At 45.3% G+C, this 15,002-nt stretch overlaps 1 protein-coding gene across 1 annotated transcript in view; it reads right to left on the bottom strand.

Annotated features, from left to right (window-relative positions):
- NDUFA10 (NADH:ubiquinone oxidoreductase subunit A10) overlaps positions 1–10,749 on the bottom strand; it is a 150,727-nt gene extending 139,978 nt beyond the window's left edge. Inside the window, exon 1 of the mRNA XM_069225506.1 lies at positions 10,599–10,749. Within this exon, the coding sequence (XP_069081607.1) occupies positions 10,599–10,652 (54 nt within the window). The 5' untranslated portion in view covers positions 10,653–10,749. The remainder of the gene's footprint in view (positions 1–10,598) is intronic.
- Between the last annotated feature and the right edge of the window lie 4,253 nt (positions 10,750–15,002).

Raw genomic sequence — 15,002 nt, 5'->3', positions numbered from 1 at the left:
TGTTCACTTAGGACTAACCCTTACTTTGTAAAAGGAGGAGAGCCGGTGTCCGAAGAACTGCTCAAATAACTATGGCTGGTGCAATTAAACTCTGGTGCGCAAAATATCATGGCTCAGTAGTCTCAATTCCATTTAATGCCTCTTTAATCCACTATCAAACATTTACTGCGCGTATAGCTAACTTTTGCAGGCTGCAGCATTCTACCTTTTTGATGTTTTTCTCTTCCTCCCTCTGAGATTTTTGTGTTTTTTCTTGAGCTCAGTAAGTATCTGATGAGGGAACCCAACGTATAATGGCCATGCCCCCACCCACCTATCCCCTTCCCGACTGGCAACCACTGGCAAAAATTACGCATTGCTTAGGACATTTCAGAATGTTCAAGTTAGTTACACCAAGCAGATTTTGCGGTCCCTCTTGTGATTTAAAGGACTACCTGGGTTTTGTCCAGTTCACACAGATTTTTCAAGTTCAATTAAGCAATTCCCAGTATAAGGTAAGCCTACCGTTGTGCCTCACTTGTGTATGCTGTGCACTGTCTTTTTGCGCCAATACTATTAATAACATATCTCCCACCCATTTAACAGCAATACAATGGCCTACACTCCTTCTACACCTCTGAGGTATGCCCTCCTTTTTCTGGTTCTCAGGCAACTTGATTGCATCATTACCCTGGTATTCAAGTTAAACAACGGTTTCCCTACTTTTGCCCTAATATTTCATCACATGACTCAGGGCCTCTCGAAAAATATAAGAGTAAGTGCCTTATGTACCAAAGTATTTTCCCATTGACATAGAATGGGTAAAACCCTTTGATACATCTGGCCCTAAGTGCCCACGTTACCACCAAACTTCTTTCTCCTCTTAGCTCTTCACCTTTTCTAATTAATCTCTATACGCTCAGAAGAGCCCTCACACTAGCCCATGTCCTGACAGGACCTTGAAAGGTGAATGAGGCTGAAATAAACTGAAACATAAAGGGACTAGGGAACCGGACAAGAGGGGATCGAAATACCTATTGCAGAGAGACTCACTTTGTGAAGTGTCAACCCTTTAACTACAGAACTTTGATAGTGGGACATAATTTAAAACCAGTTTAAGAATTTTTGGGAGATGAAATGAAAGATCTTTTATCTCGCTCCTCGCCAGACTTCAAAGTAAGAGAGTTCTCCACCAGCTAGTGCACGCAGTGTTGGAGGCAAAGGGCACTCCAAGCAACAATCAGCACTGGGGCACAGCAGAGCAACCTGCTGGCTCTGGCCTGTGAGAGAAAGGAAGCACTGGACAAACCGAGAGGAGCTGAGAGGAAAATAGCAGCTGCTCAATAACACTGCAAAGAATGAGCAGGCGTGATCCGCACTACCATACAATCGCTGCTAGGTGAGGCAACTTGAAGTATACAAGGCAAGTGGCACGAAGGCACGCCTCCGTGACTACAGCGAGTTCTGCTGTAAGGTGCAGTGGCTGCAGCAGCACAGCCTGCTCCACATTGAAAAAGCATGCAGTCGCACACAGGTAGAGTGTGGAGCGAGACTGGTCTGCGAACCGTAGGATGTGCGCCACAATGGCAAGGTGACCCACGCGTACCCTTGTATTTGTCTGGGGACACAGGCCTGACCTGCATCATATCAGTCTCCAACCCCCACCCCCAACTGGTGCTGAGCACCTGGAATACCCTAAACTTGGGTGGACGTGCATTCAACCTCCCTGAAGGACTATGAGCATCCATTAGACATGTACGAGTCATCATCCCTTTTCTAAACAAGACAGGTCTAGGCACTTGGCCTTCAAAGACAGGGTTTGCACAAGTTGGCATTTATAGTACCACCTTACCCCTCATTTTGGAACTCAGCCTATAGCTATTGAGACACTTTCAACCGTTGATGGTCGGCTCTGCTGAGACAGGGAAAAAGGGCCGCTAGGTGTTACCTCAACCTCCTCTGACAGACTAAAGGTAAAGACAATTGATTACCCAGGGTGGGCTATCACTGGCTACTCTAGCAAAAGAGATATCAAGACACTATGGCCTCTCACAAAGATACAAAGATACGAAAGACTGTAAATGGAAGGTCATGCTTACTAAAGCAGTCAACAAAAATCAGGGAAAGAAAAAAGGAGCAGGTGTGGACGGAGGCAACAATTTCAACCCTTCATCACAGAGATTGTCGCAGGGTCAAACAGAGGCTCATCTTACGCACCTCATCATGGAACAACTTTCTGGTAAGCTGAGGCACAAAATTGCTACCCTCCAGGAGGGCGTCTCAAAGGATCTGAAAGAGATGTAACATGTCCTGGGTGAGCGAATCTCCTTCTCGCTGGTGCCAGAGACGAGGAGCTGGATACATTCCTAAGAGAAATAATAGCCCTCTGGGACCAGAACGGACCTCCAGAGCATCGTAAGGACCTTAAAAATAGATCACGCCACTTCAATATTGTAGGAGGCTGGACTGGCTTGTAGTGAGTACCAAGGGGTACTTGCACCTTGCACCAGGCCCAGTTATCCCTTATTAGTGTATAGGGTGTCTAGCAGCTTAGGCTGATAGATAATGGTAGCTTAGCAGAGCAGCTTAGGCTGAACTAGGAGACGTGTGAAGCTACTACAGTACCACTTAGTGTCATATGCACAATATCATAAGAAAACACAATACACAGTTATACTAAAAATAAAGGTACTTTATTTTTATGACAATATGCCAAAGTATCTTAGAGTGTACCCTCAGTGAGAGGATAGGAAATATACACAAGATATATATACACAATAGCAAAAATATGCAGTATAGTCTTAGAAAACAGTGCAAACAATGTATAGTTACAATAGGATGCAATGGGGAAACATAGGGATAGGGGCAACACAAACCATATACTCCAAAAGTGGAATGTGAACCACGAATGGACCCCAAACCTATGTGACCTTGTAGAGGGTCGCTGGGACTATTAGAAAATAGTGAGAGTTAGAAAAATAACCCTCCCCAAGACCCTGAAAAGTGAGTGCAAAGTGCACCAAAGTTCCCCTAAGGACAAAAGAGTCGTGTTAGAGGAATAATGCAGGAAAGACACAAACCAGCAATGCAACAACTGTGGATTTCCAATCTAGGGTACCTGTGGAACAAGGGGACCAAGTCCAAAAGTCACAAGCAAGTCGGAGATGGGCAGATGCCCAGGAAATGCCAGCTGCGGGTGCAAAGAAGCTTCGACTGGACAGAAGAAGCTGAGGTTTCTGCAGGAACGAAAAGGGCTAGAGACTTCCCCTTTGGTGGACGGATCCCTCTCGCCTTGGAGAGTCGTGCAGAAGTGTTTTCCCGCCGGAAGGACGCCAACAAGCCTTGCTACACGCAAATCGTGCGTTTGGCGTTTTTGGACGCTGCTGGGGCCCAGGAGGGACCAGGAGGTCGCAAATTGGACCTGCAGAGAGAGGGGACGTCGAGCAAGACAAAGAGCCCTCACTGAAGCAGGTAGCACCCGGAGAAGTGCCAGAAACAGGCACTACGAGGATGCGTGAAACGGTGCTCGCCGAAGTTGCACAAAGGAGTCCCACGTCGCCGGAGACCAACTTAGAAAGTCGTGCAATGCAGGTTAGAGTGCCGTGGACCCAGGCTTGGCTGTGCACGGAGGATTTCCGCCGGAAGTGCACAGGGGCCGGAGTAGCTTGCAAAGTCGCGGTTCCCAGCAATGCAGCCCAGCGAGGTGAGGCAAGGACTTACCTCCACCAAACTTGGGCTGAAGAGTCACTGGACTGTGGGGGTCACTTGGACAGCGTCGCTGGATTCGAGGGACCTCGCTCGTCGTGCTGAGAGGAGACCCAAGGGACCGGTAATGCAGCTTTTTGGTGCCTGCGGTTGCAGGGGGAAGATTCCGTCGACCCACGGGAGATTTCTTCGGAGCTTCTGGTGCAGAGAGGAGGCAGGCTACCCCCACAGCATGCACAAGCAGGAAAACAGTCGAGAAGGCGGCAGGATCAGCGTTACAGAGTTGCAGTAGTCGTCTTTGCTACTATGTTGCAGGTTTGCAGGCTTCCAGCACGGTCAGCGGTCGATTCCTTATCAGAAGGTGAAGAGAGAGATGCAGAGGAACTCGGCTGAGCTCATGCATTCGTTATCTAAAGTTTCCCCAGAGACAGAGACCCTAAATAGCCAGAAAAGAGGGTTTGGCTACCTAGGAGAGAGGAAAGGCTACTAACACCTGAAGGAGCCTATCAGCAGGAGTCTCTGACGTCACCTGGTGGCACTGGCCACTCAGAGCAGTCCAGTGTGCCAGCAGCACCTCTGTTTCCAAGATGGAAGAGGTCTGGAGCACACTGGAGGAGCTCTGGACACCTCCCAAGGGAGGTGCAGGTCAGGGGAGTGGTCACTCCCCTTTCCTTTGTCCAGTTTCGCGCCAGAGCAGGGGCTAAGGGGTCCCTGAACCGGTGTAGACTGGCTTATGCAGAATTGGGCACATCTGTGCCCAACAAAGCATTTCCAGAGGCTGGGGGAGGCTACTCCTCCCCTGCCTTCACACCATTTTCCAAAGGGAGAGGGTGTCACACCCTCTCTCAGAGGAAGTTCTTTGTTCTGCCATCCTGGGCCAGGCCTGGCTGGACCCCAGGAGGGCAGCTGCCTGTCTGAGGGGTTGGCAGCAGCAGCAGCTGCAGTGAAACCCCAGGAAGGGCAGTCTGGCAGTACCAGGGTCTGTGCTACAGACCACTGGGATCATGGAATTGTACCAACAATGCCAGGATGGCATAGAGGGGGCAATTCCATGATCATAGACATGTTACATGGCCATATTCGGAGTTACCATGGTGAAGCTACATATAGGTAGTGACCTATATGTAGTGCACGCGTGTAATGGTGTCCCCGCACTCACAAAGTTCAGTGAATTGGCTCTGAACAATGTGGGGGCACCTTGGCTAGTGCCAGGGTGCCCTCACACTAAGTAACTTTGCACCCAACCTTTACCAGGTAAAGGTTAGACATATAGGTGACTTATAAGTTACTTAAGTGCAGTGTAAAATGGCTGTGAAATAACGTGGACGTTATTTCACTCAGGCTGCAGTGGCAGGCCTGTGTAAGAATTGTCAGAGCTCCCTATGGGTGGCAAAAGAAATGCTGCAGCCCATAGGGATCTCCTGGAACCCCAATACCCTGGGTACCTCAGTACCATATACTAGGGAATTATAAGGGTGTTCCAGTAAGCCAATGTAAATTGGTAAAAATTGTCACTAGCCTGTCAGTGACAATTTGGAAAGAAATGAGAGAGCATAACCACTGAGGTTCTGATTAGCAGAGCCTCAGTGAGACAGTTAGTCACTACACAGGTAACACATTCAGGCACACTTATGAGCACTGGGGCCCTGGGTTACCAGGGTCCCAGTGACACATACAACTAAAACAACATATATACAGTGAAAAATGGGGGTAACATGCCAGGCAAGATGGTACTTTCCTACAAATATAAAGATCCGAAAAGCTCCTCAAGACGCAGAATAAGGGATATTGAAAACTACATTAAACACAAATTTACCTGCCCTCTCCAAAGACAACATACAGCTAGACGACATGCACTCTGTGTGCCACGAGATAGCACATTGGACATCTTAAAATGTGCACTACTTTCAGCAGGAGGAGGATAACATGACAGCTGCTCAGTCACCTCTGATGGTGCACATCTAGGCCTCTTTCAGAACTTGTCCCTTCACTCTGCAGAGGAGACAGTTACTCCACCCAGTGACATTTCTGAGTGAGAAAGGGGGCGGGGGAGGGGCAGCACTTATCACTGGGGCCACCTTTCAGCCTGATGTTCATTTGGCAGGAAGACACACTCCATATGTATCTATACTGGAGCTGCTGGATTTTGAGGAGCCTCGCCACCTTCAAGGGCATGAACTGAGACCGGGGGACCAGAGGATTAAGCCATGGTTAAATGGGATTACAGTCCTTACTCCGAATTCAGCAATAAGCCATTGCAAGAAGAGATACGTACTGAAAGGAAAGCTGTCTTGGACAAGCAATTGGATGACTTGGGAGGAGAGGTCTGATAAATGTAACTCTGTTCTTGGAGGAGGTATACCCTGATTTCTAGTGACTGGGGTGTGGTGGGGCTCTCTAGATGGCCCTCTGCTTCCTTGTGATGCTGAGGTGGCAAAGGGAGGGAAAAGAGGAGGAAGCAACACAGAATGTTACTGATAACACAGTGGAATGGAGTAGACCAGACCATGGCTGGAATGCTTGGGGCAACCAGGGATTGTTATAAAAATTATTTCCCAGAAGGTGGGAACTCCAATTGGAGGAGATCTGTTTGAGCAGTTTGTTCTTTCTGTTTATGTTTTGGCATTGATCTGGTACATACAATGATCATTCAACGCACTCCCTTAACTATGGGACACACACTTCAGGAAGAGGGGAGACAATCTAGTCATGCCATGCATGAAGTTGAGCCTGGAAACACTGAGGGTTAGGGATGATAAACAAATATTGAGCTTTCAGGTTTGTGGCGTCAATGCCTCAGCTGAAAGGCGTGCCCTAATTAGAATGTTAAGGGAAACCAACTGCAACATATGCTTGATACAGGAGATCCATTTCATGAAATAAGATTGGGCGCTTTAGGTTTCACTGGTTTTACAGACAGTTCGCCTCTTTGAGTACCAACAGAATAGGGTGGGAGGCCATACTACTGGCAAACAAATTCAGGGAAAAAGAGCTAAGCTCCCTTACTGAGATTACTGGGTGCATTCTAACAGTACATGTATCTGTAGCTTATTACACGTTTACTTTGGGATCCATTTACGCTGTTGGTAGCCAAGAAAAGTTCTTAAGGGAAACATTCTCACATATCATGTCTTGCCAACATTCAGAGGTACTGGTGGAAGATAACATCAATATATCTATGTGCCCGCATCTAGACCGATCTCCACAAAGGTTTGGGCCAGACAGGGCCTCTGTCCAATGTGGGGTTGGAGTTGCTGGGATATCTTGTCTAAACAGGCATTTGGACTGTAGAGAACTCTGTAAGTAGATACTACACATTTTTCTCCATATAAGACGTATGCCTGGTGTGATTAATTACAGAGTACAGTGCAGACATTGGACAGAATGACACACAGATCGGGGAGTCATCACTGTCTGACCATTCACCAGCCTTCTTACACTACAGCTTCTCTAACCTTCCTCACACAATTGTACTTGGCGACTGAATGCCAACCTAATGAAAAACAATCAAGTGCTTACAACTATCAGAGAGAGAATCTATTATCTCCTAGAAGAAAATAAACACTCAGTACCTCACATCTACGTCCTCTGGGACAATGTTAAAGCAGTCACATGAGGATAATTTAGATCACTAGCAGCTAAATACAACCTTGAAAGAAAGACAAACAAAAGACTAAAGCTGGAAAACAAGAAACAAGGTGAGAATCGGAAGATAGCCCTAAAAGCTCAGGCTCACTCTCATACATTCTAGTAACATTTGGCCAAGTTTAGACAGCAACTCAAAGTTGTGAACATGGACAGAGTGGTATAAGCTCTACTACGCCTTTTTCAGCAATAATGCAGAGGGGAAACAGGGCCAGCAAACTGCTAGCCTGTAAATTGAGGGCTAAGATACAAAAAGACATTATAAAATAAATCATCAAAGACCAGGCGGATACAGCAAATGAAAACAAAGGGATTGTGAAATACTTCTGTCACTTTTATTTAGAGCTGCACACTGTCAATGCTGTACCACTGACTAACCTAGAACTTTACTTACCAGTAGCATGACTCAAGAGGCCACTACTTTATAGAAGAATATGGCAGTCAAAGAGGTTCTCTTGGGGATAGCCAAGCTATGCAACAGCAAGGACCCGGTACAGATGGTTTTGCCGTCATTTTATAAAACGTGCTGCACCTCCTAGCTTCACTCCTGACCTAGCTATGCAACTCATTCACCATGACAGGTTCCCTTATACACACCATGAACCAAGCAGTTATCACTGTAACACAAACTAGATAAAGACCTGATATACTGTACATCATACAGGCCCATATCTCATAACAATTTCAACGCCAAGATCTTCACAGGCATACTGGCACATAGATTTGGACCCTATAAGCCGGTGTTGGTACACCTGGATAAAACCAACTTTATTCCCAAAACGAGATGCAGTGCTAACACTAAGAACCCTGCATATTTGCGACAAAACTGCTAGACAGGGTTACCAAATGTTCCCCTATTGATGCCTAGATGGTATTTGACCGAGTCCACTGCTCCTTCCTTCAAGAGGTACTTAAGAAAGTAGGCCTTGGCTCCACCTTAAAACAAGCATTTGCAATGCAACGGGTCTCACATTTCTCCGAGTTAGAGCTATTAGCAGTTGTAAACTCCCAACCGCACTTTTCTTGCCACATTAAATGGAGGGAAAAAAAAGAGCGTGATCGCGCTGCTACAGTTCACTCGTAGTGAAACCTATTGGCAAAATTGCAATTATCTATGTAACTGGCAAAAGTGCAATTAACTATGTAACAGGGTCGATGTCATGCAAAGCACTCAACTTCTGCCAAGAGAGATCGCGCTGCGAAAAAAGATAAAAAGTAGTCCACAAACTGGATGGAAAACCGCTAGTCTTGTATGTTTTCAGTGCTTGCTCGCTGCTCTCAAAGAGGGCTAACCACCAGAAAAGGCATGACGTATGCATGGCTTCCACTAATGAAGCAAACAGATTTTAAAAGGCAAGCCCACAAACCAATGAAAGACACTGACATGACATGGACAGGGCTCCGAGCCCTTTTCTAACTACTAAAGCGCCTCGCAAGCGATGCGCAAGCGCATGCTAGCGCAGGCTCCACCCTAAAAATGGTTACTCTGCGGGTACTTGTGCTACACACCTATCATCAATGGATTGCTATCATAAACCCTGGAGGTGCATAGTGGTAAGAAGCATGGTTGCCTTCTATCCCCCGCTGCCCTACACTTTCTATATGGAGCCATGAGCGGAGGCGACGCACTCAGACCTGATGATTATGGGAGTGACAGTGGGAAGCCAGGAATAGAAAGTCACTCTTTGCACTGACGATGTGTCATAACATTAACTAACACGCAGTGCTCTATCTCAGCTATCATACATGATTTACAGTTATGGGGCCTAGCGTGCAGATTTAAAATGAACACAAAGAAATCACAAATTTCAAAGTCTTAATGCATCCCGGGAAACATGACACCCTACAGAAACATTTCTCCCACTGCCTGGGAAAACCAACACATACACTATGCAATCAAGGTTCATTCTACTACTGATAAAACTTCTACACAGAATTACAATGGCCTTCTCAACAAAGTCCATAAATAGTTGCAAAGCTGGCAAATTAAGCAGATTATTGTTGGTGGACTGCATAGTAAAACAACACTACTACTCAAAATATTACCTTATGCAGACATTATCACTGCAAGCACCTCTGGGGCTAACTGACACGTTTCAGAAACTTGTTGGGAGCTTCTTAGGGGGAGGCAAGAAGCTCAAATTTCGAGAAGAGAAGGTTCTCTCCCATTTGCTGAAGGGAGATTGGGAGCCCTGCATCTAATGCACTACTACTTAGTAGCTCAACTCTGTCATATGGTGGAGTGGAATAGGCTCACCCCTAAGAAACAGTTGTGTTTTATGAACAAGCACACTGCAGCTATCGATTTTGGAAGGCTTCTGTTAAGCCAGGAAGCAGATGTGCATAGTTCTCCTCTCAGTAGTATTCACATCAGAAGCATGGGACAGGATGGTGGTATCCAAGGGTCTTCCAACAATGCCTTCCCCACTTTCACCATTAATCAATAATCCGGAATTCAACCCAAATGAATCAGTAATGAATTTGCAGAGTGTCAGACCACAAACCGCAAGGGAGTGGAAGATTTTTATGATGCATAAGGCATGTATACCTTTGAGCAATTATAGTCCAGGTATGGTATTCCGAAGGAGTGCATGCATTATCTACAAATCAGACACTGGGTGCATCTATCAGATTCCCAAGCCAATAAACTGTTGACAACGTTTGAGAAATAGGTATCACCAAACATGACGACAAGCATATATTGCTGTAACTTGAAAAATTACCTTAATTAGGTCTTTCCAATTACCTTAACTCGCTCCTGTTTGTGAACCATTGCCAGATTTGTTTTGTAACTGGCAGCAACAGATTACAGAAAAGCACTGTAAAGGAATTGGTGCGATTACGAAAGGACTCTAGTTGGCTGTTATAGTCTAGTCGGTGGGAGTGGCTGGCTGGCACTAGTAACATTCATTCTTGCTGAATGGATTGGCATCGATATTTGAAGACAGCTCGTACGTAGCTAAACGGCAGGTCTGCGCAACTGGAATAAGTTGCCTTCGCCGCAGCGGGGTAATATCTGATTAGGGAGAAGACAGAGTGACGAGGCGCAGACCAGCTCACACTAAAGCAAGGGACGTAGGACGAGTTCACACACTGATTGGGAAAGTAATACTCACTAAATAAAGCTGTCTCGGTCACTCGTGAGTCCTTGACAGGCTCACTTAGTGGGTGGCAGACTACATGGAATAGCAACTCCTCAGCAACTGTTGGCAGAGCTCGATGGGATACTTTCCTCTTTCCCCGTTCCCTCCCTCTGTTCCCCTTCTCACCGTTCCCAGAAGTGCACCCCCAGCTGCCCTGAGAGCCGTCAAAGCCATTGCCATGTTATTTCTCCTCCTTCCTCCCGTCCTTCTAGCTGAACCAGGGACAACCTGCGACCGGCGCCCTGCAGTGACGTCATAGCTGCGCGCCTCGGTTTATGAAGGGGGCGTGGACGAGACCGCGATGGGGCTGACGGATGCTTTTGATGTGTTCAGAAATATTGTGTTGTAATTCCAATTATGGGAAAACATTTCAATTCCGTGGATGTTAATTTATAAACACGTTCAGAAATGGGTTATCTTTTTTAAGAATGGAGGATTTTTCATTTTTCAGATGTCTATGCAGCCGCAGCAGTGTGCAAGCAGAGCTGTCAAGTTTTCGAATTACCCACTTTTGGGAAATGGTGGTTTATAAACGGTCTGTAACATGCTCACAATGCGAATTACACATGCCTAAAAAGACAAATGGTCCGAAAAGAAATACAAACAAGGAACTACGATGCTTTACAGTTATTCCAGGGGTTTTTCACTTGTCCTTGCTCCCTCCTCCCCACAACAGACACACTCCCCGTCTTCTCCGTCTCATATAAGGAATTAAAACTATAGCAAAGGTGCTTGTTTTATTGACGTTTGATAGAAAAAGTAAGAGTCGGCCCTATCAGATTTAGAACCTGGCACCTCCAGTTTATGTGCGCTGGTAAGTGTGGGCGGTCCCGCAGCACCCGCAAAATAACCATGCTCATACATGTCAATAGACCGATTCAAGTGGAAAGCTCCTGGTTTTTTTTAAACAAAAAAGGCTTTATTTTATGTGTCTCCCGCCTCAAAGTGTCTGCTTCAATATAAGCCAATTGGGAAAATACATTCCTCTGATTTCTTTTTCAGAATTTCAAATCTCACAGCTTGAAAATGTTGGTATGTATGCAAGCTGGAGTTTAAAAGATGAACGAGCAATAAATATGCCTTTAAATTTTGTTTTTATCTTGTCACGCGTTCTGTCAATTCAATAAAGGTGGGCAAGCCAACAACTTAACAAGGAGAGCCAAGCAAAGAGTCTGGCTGGGCTCTAAGAGCCCATGCATGAGCCGAGCCATGTAGCTGCCATCTAAATCATTCCTCAAACATCATGTCAAAAAAATCTGATCATCTACTTTAAATTAGAAAACACATTTTTTTAAACATGTTGAAGCTTTTCACCTTAATACATCAGATTATTTTTGCGCAGCTCACAACCTGAACTTACGTATTGTAAGGTGTTCTCATATGTTATAACAAAGAAAAAAGAGGCTCTGTAAACTAAATAATTTGCCAAGGATCACACAATTTAGGTCAAGCACAGTAGCCAGGATTGTTCCCAGGTTTTCTGGTTTCACAATATGCAATTCATACACAAGATGGCTACCTCTTACTCTTCTTTTAACATTTTGTTTAATTCTTGGCACATGATGGCTGATAACGGGTGGCAGGCAGAAGCCACATTAAAGCTCAGCTGATTTTAGGCTCGAAGGTCCAGAGGCCCTTGAGCTGATCTGAAGCCAGGCCTCTGCCTCTAGCTTTAAGTGGCTTGCCCATCTATGGTGTTGAAAGATAGAGGTCATATGTCAGGTTATGTCTTGAGACAAATTGCTGCTTGCACTTTTGACATAGAGATTAGTGTTTACTTTTCTTTCTCTCACCACAAAGTGAGAGAATTTTGTAAAGTGAACTATGTGACAATTTTGCTGGAGTGCATGGAGTGTGACAGGAATGGTTGCGAGATGCCAATTTTGTTTTTTCAAACACAATAAAATTTAAATACCTGCAAATTAACTGTACAAATTGTTCAAATTATATCAGCAGTTAGAGAAGCACATTTTTCGTAAATCTGAAGTACAATGGAAACAAAAGTATGAATAGATTCAAAACAAGACACTTTGCTTGGTGATGCACACATTATTATAAATATTCACTGAAACGTGATTTCCACAAATTATTGCTTGTGGACTGTATAATTTTAGAAGTAAAACTGCACGTCTGTGCACATTTATTAGCCTTTTTGATGGAAAATGTGCTGTGTGTAAATGACAGTTCCCTACTATACCATGCTTTAGTAATATATTTGCAGTAGTGTGTGTCAAAATAAACCACCAACTGTCACGCCGTGGGGACCCATGGCGTCTCGTTCCTGGGCCGCTGTGGGGTCGGCGGTCCGTTTTCTGATCTGCCGTGGTCCCTCTATTCGGCCGCGGTATGGTTTGTTGCCCGCGGTGAGGCCGGGAGCCCAGGAACTGGGGGCCGGGCCTCACCACGGTCAACGTGCAGCATGGATGATTGCCACAGGGCTCCCCACACCCCCCTCCCCCCATTCCCTTACTTATCTGTGTCCTGGTCATCGGGCCATGTTTCCTCTTCCCAGGATTCTGTTCTCTTCCCTGCATGCACCAGTTTCCTTTTTCTTTCCCTCTACACTATGGTGCCTTTTTCCTGTTTTTTCCTATGATGTCTTCCCAATCCCAGATGGCGTTCTTTCTTCTTCCTGCATGTCACTTCCTGTCCATTAGTATATAAGGAGCCAGATTCTTGTTTTTCTTGTGTTGCAACACTTCCTGTTGGTGGTGATCTTTGCTCCGGCTTGCTATTCTTGTGGAGAGTTTTTCCTGCTTATTTTACCGCAGCCTGTAGAGTTCCAACCCTTAAAGCCCATGTATGTTGACATGCACCTTCTTCCTGTTTCAAGGAGTTCCTGCGAAAGAGGTTTTTCCCCCTTGTTTTTTTTTACTGGGACTCCTTCTGGGGCCACAGACTGCTGTGACGTTTCCTTTCATCAGCACCGTGGCTACCGGAAGGGGTCACCCCTATCTCGACCAGACCAGTACATACAAGAACATACAAGAACCAAGGTCACCCTCCAGTTTCATCTGACCAGGGCGGTAAGCGAAAGACAGAACGTGACACCATCTGCTTTAGTCTTTAGCACCAACAGGCAAAATTGTTTCGCCAGGTAGGCTTTATCTCCGAAGCATGTGCTGGAAGGAATAAAAGCAGTTGTGTGGAACAGTGAGGGCAAGTTATATCTTGTCTGCAAGGAACAGGAAAGAGTTTTTGTAGGGGCAGAAGAAGAGCACAAGTGTAAGATATGAGTGACTGGAAGCCGAGTCCCTAGGAAGGATCATGCCAACAAGTTATATGTAGATCCATGGCAACTTTACCTTTCCTCGACTCTTCCTGAGTAAACAACAGCAGCAGCCTGACAGTTCGCAATGGAAATTAGAATCCTCTGCAGAGGGTGCTTTTAGCAGTCCTCGAGAGGGCAGAGAGGAATTCTAAATTTATGATGATGAATTTCATTGCAGGAACCAGTTCTTAAATGTGTTAGCCTAAACCCAGATACATGGCACTTGGCAAGGCTGTTTAGGCATCCTTGTATCAGAATTGTACAAGTGGTGAAATACAAATGATATGTTACAAACAAACACTATATATAAGTGCAATAGAAACAGACATTGGGTGCAAAAGAGTGTTTCTAGGACTTATCACCACCTTTTTAAGGCAAGCCTTTAGGAAGATCATTTTCTTCCATCTCCTTCAAGCCCAACAAGCAAGTGTCTAGCCCATCTAATGAGCCACTCGGACACTACATGTAGTACACACTATGCCACATGCACCCGAAAGGCTGGGAACAGCCGCAGGCCTAAATAAAGGGGACATGACTCATTTGGGTTCAGTCTCTCCTTGAGTAGCTGTGTGTACATCACAGTCATAGAGTTCAGCTGTGTGGGGGCTAGAGCATTACACTTGTGGAGAAGTGTGATTTTGGTTTCGTCCCTCTACATTGCAGTAATCATACAAACTTGTAATCAAGGTCATATATTCCGTGTGCCCTAACATTAATAATGTAAAGTGAAGCACCAAATGTATTACTGAAAGGTACATTCACTGTAGAAAATTAGCACTTCATATATGCGTGGGATTAATGCTCAACCTTTTACATGAATGTTTGTAGTTCTCATTCACATTTACCCGTGTACATTTCGAGTTAAACTGCTTTATTGAAGTTTTTCTTATGTACTTATGCTTTCATTTATAGATAATTGCATGTATCCTGTAATTGTAAAAGTGCACTTATAATCGTGTATTTTGAATGTGCACTGACTGTTTTGCTAAGTTCACTTTACAAAAGGCCTTAAGCATTTGGTTTCTTGTGTTTAGTCTTTAACCAAGGGTGGCTCCTCAATTAGAGTGGAGGAGCCATGTCCCATTGGCAAAAATGTCCCCAGACACTTCCTAGACATGAAAAATAAAATGGTAATAAAGTTAATTTATTAACATTTTATTTTTCATCACCGGTCCAGAACTGAGCGTTAGGGTGGGCCATGGCCAGTTGAGTGCCAAAGCAAGGAGGAGTGGTGGGCTGCCTGTGCACTTGTTTAAAGT

Source organism: Pleurodeles waltl, chromosome 3_1 (genome assembly GCF_031143425.1).
Source record: "Pleurodeles waltl isolate 20211129_DDA chromosome 3_1, aPleWal1.hap1.20221129, whole genome shotgun sequence".
Taxonomy (NCBI): domain Eukaryota; kingdom Metazoa; phylum Chordata; class Amphibia; order Caudata; family Salamandridae; genus Pleurodeles; species Pleurodeles waltl.
Note: the sequence above shows the minus strand (reverse complement) of the source record. Positions and strands in the feature narration are given on the sequence as shown.